Source organism: Corvus cornix, chromosome 8, assembly GCF_000738735.6.
Source record: "Corvus cornix cornix isolate S_Up_H32 chromosome 8, ASM73873v5, whole genome shotgun sequence".
Classification (NCBI taxonomy): Eukaryota; Metazoa; Chordata; class Aves; order Passeriformes; family Corvidae; genus Corvus; species Corvus cornix.
In genome coordinates, this window is record NC_046338.1 from 18,904,654 (window position 1) to 18,920,574 (window position 15,921).

Sequence of the window (15,921 nt, forward strand, 5' to 3'; positions counted from 1 at the left end):
CGGGTAGGATTCTGCTGAAAGCTGACATCTAATGCAAATCTGATTACTTCTCTTCTGGGAATGGCCCCTTCCATGGATCACAAAGGGTCCTAGACAATTAGTTCAAACATTTTAAAAGACAAATCTTAAGCATCTGAATTTAGACTAAAAACAAAGTTCCCCTCTGAAGGCTATCTTTTATGTAGAGATTAAATTATAAAACTTCATCTAAGATGAGAAAGTACCTCTACTGACAAACCTTGTCATATTGTCTTAGACCATTTTGGCTACAGCAACAGTGTCACTAAATTTAGAGAGCTCACTGTGATCCAGACTGATGACTAAATGTGATCATGCAAAGGGGTTTTCAAAGGTATGATTGATTAAACTGAAACTTAAATCTATTTTGTGCTGGATTTTGTAAGATCTTCAGAGGCCTTGATATAAGAAGTCACATAAGACAACACTGTACCAGAATCAGTTTGGTATAGATTTATGAAGACCTTTTGTGTGATGGATCAGTGCACACCTAATTTGGCAGGAACATTTTAAAGGCATTAGAACCCTTGTTCATAAAGTCACAAATAAAATCTTTTCACAAAGCTCACAGAACAGAATATATGAAACATGGGATAAAACTTCCAAGTGTCTCCATACTCCACATTGAAAATGAAAGTGAGGGAACTCCAGCTGCATACATGTGCATATACACACACACAGCACAAAGTTAACATGTTCAAGCCAGGGTTTAGAAGGAGAATGCTAAACCTACAATTTAAATCAAGGAACAAAATGTGGCAAAACTGCAAATACTCGCTCTAAAATTTTTCTGCTTTGCCTGCAGTAATCTCTTCAGGCATTCCAAATATTATTTAATTATACCTCCCATATATGAAACCCGTGATTTTGCCATAAAGGATAATACCAATCTTCACATTCAATGGCTTTATCAGCACAGTCCTGCTTTTTAAAAAGCTAAGAACTTATCCAGAACTAAAGCAAGTCTGCTCAATCCTAGAAAGCACTTCTCATGTTTGAGGAAAAAAAAGAAACAAAAATTATCCCCCCTCCAAACCTCTCCCTACCTTCAAAGTTCAGGTGTCATTCAGCGTTTTCCTACTCTATTACTTTTCCAGTGCTGCTCAGAAAGAAATGGGAGTCATGGGGATTTGTGGATATGTCAAGTCTCTGCAGCTACTAAATGATGCATAAGGAAAAGCTCTGTTCTCTCACCAAATCATTCAGAGGAGATCGGAGCATATCTGAGTGCAATGTGATCCTGTTTCTGCTCCTACTTCAAACTGAGTTTGTGGATTACGATGTCTGTTCCTACCCTGTGCCGGGGCCAGAAGACTAGCTCTGCTAACTGAATAACATCACACAACTGGGACCAATAGCTTTGCTTATTTTTACCTGTAAACTATATGACTGTGCTTTGTAAACAATACCCATATTTGAATTTTCTCTAAAACTAGCTATAACGGTTTTTCCAATTTCTGCAGGCTAGGTTTATCAAAGTTCTCAGCATGCAGTTTTTTGTGTGTGCTCTGTCATGTACATGTTGATGAGATATTCTTTGCCTGAGCTACGTAACTGATCCTGTGGGCCAGTCACCCTGAAATTTGTTTGCTTTAGTCAAGGAGAGGTGTGGATACTTACTGCGGTCCAGTCACTTTTTTCATAGAGCATCAGGGGAGCTGAAAACTTATGGATGGTATCAGTTGCAGTCTCCTCTGATATTTCTTGTCTTCCTATAGCATTTAAGACAATTATCCTTGTTCTTTTAAGAGAGGAGAGTTTTCACAGAAGTGATTCCACCATCCTTTATCTCCCAACACTGATTATGCACCAGCCTGGCACGGAATAGTTGTGGGCTTTGGCCACCTCTAGGTTTTCGTTTCCTGAGAACTACTATGGGTATGATGACAAACCAATGCCATGGTTACTACCAGAGAATGAGCAGAAAAACTGAAGAGAAGCATGCCGTTTAAATGATCAGGATAGCTTCGTATAGCACATTCTGGTTGGTAAAACAAAACAAATGTGCTGTGAGCTCTGTATGCCTAACAGATTGCAGACTTGTCTAACCTGCTAAACCAAGGCAGATCATGGAAAGAGGTTTTTTAAAACGCTTACATTTTTAACGAGATTTATGAAAGAGTTCTCCATTCACTAACTTCTTTTATGATGCAAGTGGAAGAATTCAGATACAAGTTTAAAAGCCCCAAAACTTATACCTTACCCAAGAAAAGAAAGTGAGTCAGGAGTAAGTTGAAGGTGCTTTACAAAATGGAAGATTAAGCAGCACTGAAAGAACAAAATCATCATTTTTAAATTTGCATGTGATTTTTATCAAGCAGAGTAGGCAGCTAATTAGTACAATCAGTGCTTTCTTAATTCCTCTTCAGTTATTCATCAAATAAATGAAGAGTGGGTCACTGTAAAACAACTTCCTTCATACTTAAGATACAAAATGTGCCTAGTTTACAAAGCCCTGAGCTCTTGTCATTGAGAAGGGTCAGGGCAGAAACCCTGGTGAGAAAGGAGCTGGTGAGAGTGTATCTGAATCTGTGAAGTGATACAGAAGCTACATGGATACTTTATGATATTCAAGATCAAACTTTTTGAATATTATAACAAGAGTAGCTAATCTAGCACTGGAGGTGCAACTAGCACAACAAAAATACTTCAGAACCTGGGAAGGAACATATTACCAGTCAAACTCACTGAGTGGATTTGTAGCAAGGAAGGTGAGTTGGACGGTATCAGTTGTATGCCACTATGCCATGTTAGACTGTACAAACAGTCTGTTGTTATAAAGGAAAACACATAGAGAAACACAGCAAGAGATCTGCTGCCATAGAAACAGATGTAGCTGCTAGATATGCTGCATCATTGCTACACTGAAGAAAAACCATGGATCAGCAGTATACCACAGACTGCATCTAACTTGCTTTGTTCAATCAGAATTTAAAATCCAAAACAGATAAATGATGATCAGTTATTATTTATAATATAATGCAGCTGCACCATCTTAGCATACTTTCTAACAGGACAGTAACTAGTGGAAAACGAGATGAAACACTAAAAAATTAAGGATTAAGTATCATTCAGAAGCTGATGTTCAGAGTGCTTTACATTCTCAGAAAAATGAAAAAAGCCACAGTGCCTGATCATTCATTTCTTATCCAGACATTACTCCTACAGCAAAGAGTGCTTTACTTTTGCAGGTTTTGTTCCTATTTGCTAGGAAATGAAACTGAAATTCCATCTTTCTAATGCAAGGCCATCTGTCCTATTCCAGTTGATGGTACTTTCTTGTACATAAGGAATCCATCTGCCAGGATCATACACTACAACAGTGCCCATTTCATCTTCTATTATACCCAATCTTGTTCCAGCCTTGTAGAGACTTACCAGTCTCTTTCACCTACAGTGCAACTGCTTTATGTGGAATCAATTAAAATTTTAAACAAATGAAAAGAAGCCTGTCTAAATCACTGCAGAAACAGGATTTTAAAGTTTACTTTTAGAAAAAATTATGACAACAGCTTAAGGCTGAAATGGTATTTCTCTGTAGTCAGTATCTCATTATTCATAATTCTCTAGTAACATGCAAATGCTTTTTTTTAATTTCTGCTTTTAAATTATGGCAACATGGAGCTTTGGATTATCCGGAGAGAGTTTAGCACTGATATACAGGTGATAGATTGAATTCTGAGCCCACCTGATTCTCACTTCTTAAAAGATTGGACTACATAAAATAGTAGTATAATAAATTACAGGCAGAGATGTAATATCTGTTATGTGTATTATATTTAGGGCACAGGGATGACAATTGGTAGATGCTATAATCTCCTGCCACTGTATTAATCTTTACTGAGTGCTGTCAGTTCCTGGTAGAATTTTGATGTTATCACTTAAATAGGAAAAAAATTGTATGTTGAAAATTACTCAGTGTTTCTCTTTTCTGTGAGACAAAAATAAAGTGCTCCATTCAAATGCACTCCTACATGGTTTTCACTGCATAATGGTACTCTGTGGCAGCAGCTTGCACAGTAATGCTGCTTTCTACTAAAAGGCATGAATTGACCTTATGTAAATTGCAGTAATTGTTTCCTGCATTAATGAAAAGATCCTTCATTTTTCCAGAAGAGGAAATTCAATTGAATTAAGATACTATTAATCCAGAAGTTCAGATATTTTCAATATTTACACATTTCTGGTACTAATACCATAGAACAACCTATGCAAGCAGAAGCTTCTGGATATGAACATCACAGATGTATCACTTAAGCATAAAAGTGTTGAAAGCACTTTATGTCTTTTTAGCATATACTTTCCAAATACATATTTTTAGATGTTTTGCTGAGCATCTAGTTGATTATATTGTCTCTTCACTAAACACAACATTTAAATCTATGTCTTCTACTCCCAAGTGCCTGAAAGGAGTCTTAAGAAAAAAAACTTCCATTCAGGTTGGCCTTGTTTTTACTCCTTGAGAGTGCTTGGTATATATCAAAGTAATGAGTGCCTATTAAGAAGGTGAGACAAAAGGACAGAAGATTTGTATATTGTATGCTGTGTCTTTTCAAACTGTGATATACATCACCTTAAAAAAAAATTTTAAAACCTCATGGTTCTCGGGACAGTGAAGAGTCAGTTAACAATAAACAAGATCCTTTACCTATCATAGTGAATGTTAAAAATTTCTGGAACTCTGTATGTTAGCTAACATAATCACTCAGTTTTTCACTATCTGAAATCCACTGGAACCAAATCAATCTTGAGGAAATGTAGACTGCCAAGATTAAATAACCTTGTATATTTGAAAACTAGCAGGAAATCTTCTAGCTTTTGCTACAACTTACAGCTACCTGCCCAGGTAAGCAATCATAATGGCAAAATATGGGACACACATGGACACATATATGATTGAGGGGTGGATTAAATTAATTTCTAAACAATTTTAAAAAATAGAAAGGCACATTCCCTTGACATTGCCAGAATTACTTGATAACTGCCAGTAAGAAACCTGTTGCACTATCCTTAGTATGACTGTGTAGAACGTGGATTCAAACAGGCTGAGTGCAGCTCTGGCTGTCCTTGGTCCAGCTTAAGTAGCCTGTGTGAGGCTTTGGAAATTGTTAGCAGTAAGGGCCTGGGAAATTATAAACCTGGAGTAGTAGTAGCAGGGTCAGTGATTCACCAGCATGGACAAGAACATGGACAGAATATGAACAAGAGGGGAAGACAATGAGGTATGGAAATCTTTGCTGTCTCCAGTTTCTTCCATTCTCCTTTAATGCTCTTAGAAAAGTGGAAATCCATGTATTTTTAGATTTTTTTATGATTTATTACTCCTCGAGTTCTAGTACCCTAAACTACAACTCCATACAATAGGCTGTGTTTACCCACTTCATCCTTTTTACCACATCTTTACTTTTCTCTTTCCTTAGATTGTGTGTGTCCCAGGAAGTACAATCTCTTCCTGTTTGCCATTGCACAGTGAGAAAGATCATAACAGCAAGCTGTATAGATGGGCAAAATATGTATGGTCAAAGGTGACCCCAGAGGCTAATCCTGCCAGATGTTCATGTGCTTGCAGCCAGGACTCCAGGGAGGGTATTACCTCACCCAACACAAACTGCTATACCACAGCCCATGCAGACACTCTCGGGTCCTGCTGTATTGCCAGGCTGAATCACCAGCAGCATTGTGCCCCTTTGTCTACAGAAACAGAAGCTGACTGACAAACACTTCTAGAAGGCTGATACTTCTTCAAGGTACCTATTTTAATTGCTCTTCATTCCTTCTCTCCCTTCTAAGAAAAAGCAAAAAGATTCTACAGGAGCAAAGTGCAAATAATGTGCAGTACCATCACATTTTGCTTTCAAACCAGGAGCGTCTTCCAAAACAGATCAAATAATAAGCGCTAACAAAACCACCAAATCAAGCAGTAGCTAATTATTAACCCACACCAACTAACAAAAGCAGCAGCATTTCATCTCTCCCCTTAGCGTAAAAATTCAAAACTGTGAAATGAGAAATGTTCTAGCTGGAACCTCGTAAATGTCCTAACCCCACCTCTCACCAATCTGTCTTTCCTGCCTATCAAATCCAACTGACTGACAGGCAATTTGTATGAGCCTTTGTACTATGTAACCTCCAGTAATTCCTTCTTTAAAAAGCCTTTCACTCCTGCTCACTGCAGGAGGTGAAAAAATGTGCCTGTGTGAAGTAAACAAGCAAATTTGGCAGGAACTAACCCATCAACTCCCATTAGCACTACTCTTAGGTACGGCTATAGGCCAAGGGCCATAACTGGCGACTTTGTCATTGTTTTACTTCATCTCTCAAGAGACAGTGATGAGATCTTATTGACCCAATTAACATCTAAGTCCCATCAGACTATTTTAGATCAGATTAAGTTGAGATTGTTTGGACAGATGAAGATACAGAGCTAAAAAATACTGAGAATGACACACTTTCTGACATGAATTGGTCATTTCTTCAAGGAAGAGGAAGTATTGTTTCTCTCTCCCCTTTTCCCTAGCAACCATGAAAATTTTGGGTTCTTTTTCATTTATAGAAGAGCCCTGATTTCAGGATTGCCAGAAAATAGAAGCATCTGCTTGTAACCAAGGTATCTTCTGAATAGCACAGGACCTACAGTTAAAACCCTAAGAGCTTTTTAGACCTTATGTCTTATTATAGCAATTATTTCAGATAAAAGGAAATTACAAAGCCTGAGGTATGGGAAGGCTTTCATCACACCATGGAGTGCTCATATTATAATCCATCCCCAGGAGAGAACTTGCTTGACAAATACTATACATGGGAGCCTCTATAAGAGGATAAATAATTATTGATCTGCTGGTAAATTCTGACAGATCATCTTTTCTATGCAGCTTGAGTGAAAGACATAATCAGAAAGTCCTTGATCTGTTAATGGGCTAATAGCACTCTAAATCCGAACTACCTTGAAAAACACTGAAAGTTTTAAAATGTTATTTTACATTTTTCCCTTTTTCAGTGAAGTAGTATCAATGAACTCGATGCATCATATTGATACTATACTGAGGGTGTTGTAGTTTTTGGTATGGTTTTTATAGTTTTTCACTCAGTTAATGTTTAGCAGAATTATTGTCATTCCCACTAAGTTCAGCATAAGTTCTCAAGCAGTGCTTTTTGTCAGGGTGGTTGGCCAATGTCTCAAATAGGCCAAAATGAATAAACATTAGTTACTTAAATGAATATATAAAATTTCTTACCAACTGCTACATTTGTTCTTTAAGTCAGAGTCATTGTGGGAATTTCAAACAGACAAGCAGCTTTCCCTAGTGAAGGGAAAAGGAAAAAAAATCTGCAACCTTCAGCTATAATCCCATTATGCAATCATAGCTGGAGACTCCAAACCAAGAATGTCAGCCAGTCACATTCCTAACAGAGATGGAAGAAATTTCTAGGCAAGGCACTCATGTGACTATACAAGTCATTAAATAGAACTTAGAAATGGAAACAATCTCCACAGCCTCTTTACTTCTGTCCAGACAATTTGCCAAGAGAGGAGGTGACTAGTGCTGAAGAGGAATGAGAGAAGTATTGCTCCTTTTCTGCCAGACCAATTATTGTATAATCACTGTGCTGCTGGGAGTTTGGGGCCTGCTGTGGTAGTAGATCTGAAAAATCAGAATAACACACCTCTAGTGCACAAAAGGATAATGGTTTTCAAAAGATTCAAAAATGCATGAATGTCTAACAACTTGTATCCTGAAAATCTTCCACTGAATCCATGGGGGGAGGTAGCTGCAAAGTAATTAAAATGTTAACCATGTAAGATGGTCACATTTTTAAAGATGTTTATAGATATTTTGTGGAACAGATTAGGGTTTGGGTGTTTTACCATTTTTGCCATGAAATGAAACATATAAAATAAAATTTAAATGAACCCTCCATCACAGATCTCTGAAGCATAATGATGCTAAAAATAAAACGTTACCAGGGAAACAGAATGGAACTGAAATTAGCAATAGGGCCTGATCTAAAGCCACTGAAATAAAATGAGAACAGGATCAAACTACACTGAAGAAAATAAATCAAAAATAAAAAAGTCCTTCAACTGCAAAAGCTTTATTCTGTTAGTATCTCTGGTTATAAACCAAAACTAAAATAAGAATCCTAGTATGGCTCTTTTCAGCTGTCTGAATGTCCTCATACAGGGATGTGTGTTTGTGTGTGTGAACAAGACTCTCAGTATCTACTGAGCACCAATAGACTACAAGGGGTCCCCAGCCTGCACTGCACTTATTTCTCCCTCAGCATAAGAGCCCATAAGTTGAGTCAGTTTTACATAACTAAAATTTCATCTGTTCTATCACTTATGTTGGCAACTCTTCCCTCTGATGTTTTTAAACTCCTTCTAGAGAAAGTTAAAAGGTGGGAAATTATTCAAGATACATTTCATTAAGAGTCTAGATACTCTAATTTCAGCATACAGACACACACATTCATAAGGAGCAGAGTCACCTACCACAAAGTTAAAAACCTTAAAACTTCTCTATTTCTGAAAATGTTAGCCTACTCCTATAAAATGGCCAAATAGTTATTTTCAGAGAGAAGAAATTACTTCAGGACTAAATTATTTACAGAGAAGTACAACTCCAGACTTGACATCTCCATCCTACATTTGTTAATTTTATCACCAATCTGAAGCTTATTTCCTCACTTCACCCACAACTTCACTGTGGTACTGGTATCATGTACCTCTGCCACAATATCCGTTCCTACTCAAGTGATGGCAGGAAGGCTCCCCTGTTTTTATTATTGCCCCTCAACTAAAGAAATCTTAATGCTTACATACTCCTTCAAAAGACCAGAAGATTAATTCTCACCAAAGAAACTACCTGGCAGCTGAGCATTATTTTCTCTAAAATATTATTGTTTTTTTCTGAAATGGGACAGTCTCACAATGTCGGTGATAATCAGTGATTTTTAATGGCTATTCATTTTACTCATTTTTGGTTCTTGGTTAAGATTTCTATTTCCAACCCAAAGACAGCTCAATATTATTGGTAGTATTAATCATTTGTTCAGAGATGTCATTGTGAGCTAAACCTTTTCAAGTTGATGCCCCAGGGTTCATAAATAAATTTGCAAACTCAAGGGTGGATACTTGACTGCAGAAAATTACAATGAGACACAATTCACACTTAGGGAAAAAAATGTATATATGTATAAATGGTGATTTTACAGGTATTTATAGTCTATCTACATCAAATGAAGTTATTAAACATTATCAGCCCGTTTTCCCTTTCATACTTTCAACTTATTGCAGGTGACTGCAGGGCATTTCCTTTGAGTGGTAACTCCCATCTGTATACCCTGGTCCAACACATACAAGCCACATAAAAGATAGAAGGGGCTTAGATTACTTTTACTAATGTAAAGACCTTCCCCACAACAATGCATATTTAAGATGGTAAAACCTATAGCCCCTTAAAGTCTTTTAAGAATACTGTAAGCCTACCTTCTCATTAGCTTATTGTTGCTAATTGCAATGCAAACTTTTATTTTTACTCACTGTTAAGAACACTGGCTTTTCATTAAATAATGCTATTGATCAAAGTTTGAGGACCTGGCCTAGATTCAACCCCTCTAAGAACAGGTCATAGAAGAAGGGCACATCAGACTGGGCTCCCAGTGGGGAGAAGGAAATATGTAATGACTTTTTTGGGGAAATACAAGCAGTTCCACCTGGCTCGGGTTCATTCTGTAGAATCAGGCAGAGTAGCAGGTGACCTGCCTCAAATTCATAAACTTAGCCTTTAATTTTCAAGGGCATACAAGGATCTGCATTTGAAAGCAGTCATCTGATGTTTAGTTTCCTGACACCACTGTAAGTGGCTGTGTTATACAAAAAACCTCAGAGAGGTATAACTTGGTGATATCCAATGTTTAGCTTTTTCCGACACAGATATACGTGTAAAAACAATAAACGTATTATTGCAAGTGGGATCACAGCAACTGAAACAAAGTCTTTCATTGACTCATTTAGACTGGAAAGGACCTATAAGATTGAGTCCAACCACTAACCCCTCACTGCCAAGGCCACTGCTAAACCATGTCCATAAGTGCCACATCTACACACCTTTTAAGTATGTCCAGGGATATACACAGCCACTTCCCTGGGTGGTGATTTCCAAGCTTGACATCCCTTTTGGTGAAGAAATTTATCCAAATATCAAATATAAACCTCCTCTGGTGCAATTTGAGACCATTTCCTCCCATCCTATTACTTGTTACTTGGGAGAAATGACTGACACCCACCCAGCTCCATTCAGGTACTTGTAGAGAGCAATAAGGTCTCCCATAAACCTCCTTTTTCTCCAGCCTAAACAACTGCAATTCATCAGGCTTGTGCTCCAGCCCCTTCCCCAGCCCTGCTGTCCTTCTGTGGATACTCTCCAGCACCTAAATGACTTTCTTGAAATGATGGGCCCAAAACTGGACACAACACTCGAGGTGTGGCCTCACCAGTACCACTTACGGGGGACAATCCTTGCTCTGGTTCTGCAGGCCACAGTATTCGTGATACAAGCCAGGATGCCACTGGCCTTCTTGGCCACCTGGGCACACTGCCAGCTGTTGTTACAGAGACTTCTTGTCCCATGATGCTCCCACATCTGGTGCCCAGACTGGACAGATTAAAAACATAGGTCATCACACTACTTCTCTTTTAAGTGATTTCTGTCCTTTTAGTTACATGCTGAACCCAAGTAAATAGTAGCCTTGATGGCAGACACCAAGGTCTGTCATCATCACAAGGAAAGTTAGTATGTCATCTTCATGTCAAGGCAATATTAAAAAAGAAAATGCACACCTCTTTTTTTGATGTTATTTGACATGTAAATGAGTATAGCAGTGACACTTTTATTTATAAGACATAAAGCAGAATTAATCTTGAGGGTTATTCTGAAGTATTCAAACAGCATTTTGTTGAAGTAGGCAGTCTACTATCATGTTATAGAGCACAAAATAGCAATATCTACCTTAAAATGTTCACTTGGAATAGCATCAGGATTCAAAATAGCAAACCTCTGGCTCGAGTGATTCCATTAACAGCTCACTTGTCACTTCAGTATGAACTGAGTTAATTTCTCTTATAAAAACTTCTTTTTAGGAAAACAAAAGGTCAGAGAAGAAGAATTGATTCAAAATATATATATTCCCAATTGTAGTTTAGAGTTTATATGTTTGCTACTTTTATTTTTACTCATTTATTCTTATTTTTATGTATTATTTTATGTATTTAATCTCCATTATTGCAAACCTGAACTCAGTCTAAATGATGTGCAAGCATCTTGCAGACTTTTACTACCCTAAATGCAAGAGCAGCTGCTGAATATGTCAACGAAGCCAAATGGAAGCAGCTGTCTAGATTCCACTCCTGGAAAAGGCTACTGGAAAGGCGGCTTATCAGAAAAAAAGAGAAAATCCCATGATACCCAGCTTTTATTCTCTGAATGACTTTTTTAAATCCTACCCTGCAGTACAGTGGAAAAAGAAGGCTTACTGAATATGGGGTTTCAGAGTGTCATCATGGAGAATCGCTTTGGTTGGCATGGGGCCTTGGGAAAAAATGGCGGGCCAAGTCTGGCAGGGGCGAGGCAAAGAGCAAGAGGCGAGACAAAGACTAGGATAGTTAATGGGAGATTGGGCAAGGAGATTGTAATCTGTAGTTGTTGGAGATGTAAAATATGCAACCCTAGAAGCTGAAGTTGGTAGCTGCTGTACTGCTGGTTTGTAGCAGTATATAAAGATGTGCCTTGTACAATAAAATTTGGCTTTGCGTGCACCTGGCCAAGTCCATGTTCAATCACCAACACTTCTCCTCCATGCAGGCACCTTAAAGACACGTGCATGAGCTTCCAAACTAAATCCTGTGCTTGCGTGAAACAAAGGAAGAAGCAGCAGGTGCTGAAGAAAAGCAGGGGGTTCTGTGGCTCAGTTTTGCTCTCCACTTGGGGAATCACAGAATCCCAGAGTCCTTTGCGTTGGAAGGTCTCTTAAAGATCATCCAGTTCCAACCACCCTGCCATAGGCACAGGTGTGGTGCAGGCACACCTGTCACTAGAATTGGAAGAAAATTTACCCATGTTTACCTTTCCCCCTCCTGGATTTCAAGCTAAGATGAAAAGATCAGCTGGTGAAAGCTGAATTTTGGAGCTCACAGAACTAGGAATAGGAGTCTCCAAGGGGACCTGGTATGTTCTTTCAACCTTTGTAAGATCCTACAGCTGGAGCTCAGCCCAGGCACAGACGCCAGGTTGGTCCATTTCAGCATCCCCAAGTCTTTGTGGCTTCCTGTGCACCCCATGACTTCTGAATGCATTCTTGAATTACCAGCTACTGCTGTGCAGGAGATGGGAACACAGTGCTTGGAACAGCCTGTTTGGCTCATTCTTGGGTTTGCTGCTCCTGACTAAAGTCATAATCAGGAGTATATGCTGATGTAAATGTATAGCTGACCACCAGTGACTTTTTATGTAATGTCTAAAACCTGTGTGACTGTTCAGAGACTCTAAAATCCAGAGGTGAAAATTACAGCTTTGGCATTCAAAAATCCTAGAAATTTTGACATCTGAATTTTCTGGTCAAGGATTTGAATGCCAATGCAGAAATTACAAAAATATTAAAACTTGTTTTCATGGGCAACCCCTTTTAAATGGCATCAGTAAACTTACAGGGGGCAGGGTATGACACTGGGGACAGACAGTACTTAGCAGTTAATGGCTTCAGATGTGGGAGATTAATTTTTTGCCCGGTTTCACCCAGTAGTTCAAGTTTTCCCAAGGCTTTGTTCAACTGGTCATTGCAGATAACTTTCACTAGATGCAAAAAGATGTAACAGCAGAACTTTTGAAGAATGTGCCCTAGGGATAGGGAGAAAACAGCAGTCTGTTTACGTGTAATAGCGCCCCGATACCCAGCCCCATCGCCCTGCAGCTGGCTGAGGCGCTCCTGCCACTCTTTGACAACGTAAGGCTTGGTGCCCCCAGCCACGGCCACTGGGTGCCTCCTGGACACTCTGTGCCCTGTGGATTTTCAGGCCTGCGCCCAGGTGGGTCTGGAGCAACTGATGCTGAGGTCTTTTTTGCTTCCTTTCATACAGGATGATAGCCAGGTGCAGCTGCTGTCCATGTCCATCTTCCGGACTTTGATGTCTTCTGTGGAAGAAGGAGGAAAAATGCCCCTGAAGACGCAGGTGTGCAGGAGCCTGGTCCCACTCTTCTTCCACTGCCATGATGAGAACCAGCATGTGGCAGAGGTGAGGACTCGTGGGCTGCTCTGGCCCCCCGGGAGGGGGCTCGGCCTCGTGGGCACCTCGTGGGCTGCAGCCTCCTCCTGGCCTTAGCACAGGGACGTGGGTCCTGTGCCCTGGGCTGTGGTGCCATCTCTGGGTCTCTGCTGCTCTCCAGGCCTCTCAGGCAACGCTGCTTTGTGTGGCCAAGTTCCTGAAGAGGAGGGGTTTCAAAAAGCCGCGGAAGAAGCAGCAGCTATGGAAGTTTGCCGAGTGCCTGGTAAGGACGGCCAGGAAGCCCCAGCTGCAGCCTGGAGAAGCCCCCTTCCTGCAGTGCCCAGTGTGTGGAGCTGGCAGCTGTGCCCCCGCCCAGTGCTGCACCCAGGGGCGCCAGCCTGCGCCCCACACGCTGCTCCTTTCCCTGGGCCGCGCGGGCTCTTCTCCAGGCTCCTCTGGCCCCGAGCCGGGTGCCGATGGAGCCCTGGCCGCGCTGGGCTGTGGGGTGGGGCAGCACCGTGGCTCCCCGGGCACCACCCGGCCCTCGGCCCCCTCCAGAGCCTGGCTCCAGCGGCTGCTGGCCAGGACTCAGCGCTGTGCGGGCAAGGGAGGCCAGGGTTGGGCGCAGGGAGCGCCCGGCCAAGGGGCTGAGCCCACGCCAACCCTTCCCTCCTGGCGCTCTCTCCAGCTGGCAGAGGACAGGAGCCGAGCGGCCAGGCACCTGTACCGAGCCGTTGAGTACGTGGACAACCCGCAGGAGCCTCTGCGAAAGGCAGCCATCAGGTTCCTTGGTGAGCCACGAGCCCGGAGCCTCTCGCTGCCCCGCCACAGCTCGACCCCAGCCCCGGCTGCTGCCCCGGCAGCGGGACCCAGGCCCGGGGCCGTGGAGCCCCGCCTGCCCTCGGGGCCGCTGCGGCCCTCTCGCAGCCGTGCCCTTGGGCGTCAGGATACGGCAAGGGCCCGAGCTGAGCCCTGCTGGGGGGATGAGAGCCTCTGGCCACGGGGCCGGCAGCGCCGCTGTGAGGGAGCTGTGCCTCTGGGGCCGTGACCGCCTCTGTGTTCCCAGAGATCGCCGGGCGGCGCTTAAGAAGGCACTCGGCAGTTTTCTGCTACATCTGGTAAGGTGAATGAGGGCAGCGAGGCGTCACCAGGGCTTTTCAGAGCGAGCTGCAATCCCTGGGCAGGGAGCTGCAATCCCTGCCCTGGCTGCGGAGGGCTCTGCTCCCTGTGCGGATGAGGGGCAGCGTGGGCAGAGCATAGAGAGGTTTCAGGGGCATGTGGGGCATCTGTGGCCAGCACCTTTGGGCTGATCCCGTTCGTTGCTCCTGCCTGGCCATGACAAGAGTGGGCTGCGATGGCCCTGGCAGGGGGCTCTCCTCGAGTCCCTGCATATCCGGGATCTGACCGTGGCTCTCTTTCTCTCTCTTCCAGCCCTTGAACATATGAGGAGGGACATCAGCCCTGACATCAGAAGCCTGGCTCTTCAAACACTGTGTGCCCTCGGAATAGCAGACACCGGTCCATACCCTATATTCCAGAAGTTGCAAAATTGACTCTGCAGGGCATGGGAGACACAGCCTCATTTGCTGGGCCTTTGCTGCCTGCGCTTCTGGAGCTTTGCAGAGAGCTGATCTGGGAGGCTCTGTCTGCTGGGGCCACCTGAGCCAGCAGGGATTTTCCTTTTCTTTAAGGTTTTTCTTTTCTTGTTTTTATTTTCTTCTTTCTCATTTTCTATAGTATAGAAATATAGAATGTATTATAATACGCAGCCTCCCAGGATCTTTCTTTTGGGGGCCAGTATCTGCAGGGCACAGGGGAAGAGGGGAAAAAGGGTGCCTGTGCTCAGCAAGTTGCCCGGGTGTGCAGTGTGGAAGGGAAAATGGCCAGAAGCCCCTTGGCCTTTGGTGGTTCTGCTGAAGCCTTAACAGTGCCGACAGAGCTGGTGGGCAGGGGCTGGGGCTGCGGGGATCCCTGCGAGACCGGTACCTGGAGATGGCCCCAAGCCCTGTCCCAGGCAGGAACCGCCATCTGTCCTCCTGCCCGTGCGTTGCTGGCTGGATTGCTGAGGGCTCTGAGGTGCCTCTTTGTAGAGGGATTCCTTATGGAACAAGGGCCTATGATACCCCTGGAAAGATTGGACAACCCAGGGTTGCTGAGGAAAAGCCCCTGGACAGGCCCCTGGCTGCAGGCAGGCCTGGAAAGGACCTGGCTGCAGGCAGCCCTGAGAGTCCTTGGCAGGTTATACACTGGTTGGCTCCCCCGCTGATTAGAGGCTGTCTAGAGGGACTGGGCGTGAATCTTTGCAAAAGTAGATATAAGTTGGCCTAGTTGAACAATAAAGGGAGAACGATGCTTAATTGTATCGGTGTACGTGTCATTTATCCAGCCAGTTCTCCGGACTCAGTCCCTAACACCTCTTGATCCGGCTCCTCTGGAGCTCCTTCAGGGCTGAACCGCTGCCAGGCACGTTGGCCAGGCTGGGTGAGATCCTGAGTGGCCAGGGTGGTGGGAGGCTGTGAAGGGATGAGGTGCTGCGGAGTCCCTGATGGGACAAGGCAGTGGGAAGGCATGAGGGGGATGTGTGAAGGAGTGGGTGGCTACAAGGGGACAGGAGGCCCCTGAGGGGCCAGGGAGGTGGGAAG

General features: G+C 42.8%; 1 protein-coding gene across 2 annotated transcripts; it reads left to right on the forward strand.

The window, feature by feature from the left end:
* Window positions 1-13,716: 13,716 nt before the first annotated feature.
* Window positions 13,717-15,637, forward strand: LOC109145901 (translation initiation factor IF-2-like). Of its 2 annotated transcripts, none has more exons than XM_039555893.1 (2): window positions 13,717-14,402; window positions 14,711-15,637. In XM_039555893.1, the coding sequence occupies exons 1-2, from the start codon at window positions 13,756-13,758 to the stop codon at window positions 14,715-14,717; spliced, it is 654 nt and encodes a 217-aa protein (XP_039411827.1). In that variant the 5' UTR covers window positions 13,717-13,755; the 3' UTR covers window positions 14,718-15,637. The 2 variants fall into 2 exon arrangements, with proteins under 2 accessions (XP_039411827.1, XP_039411826.1); XM_039555892.1 differs by having other exon boundaries at window positions 13,717-14,397.
* The last annotated feature ends 284 nt before the right edge of the window (window positions 15,638-15,921 follow it).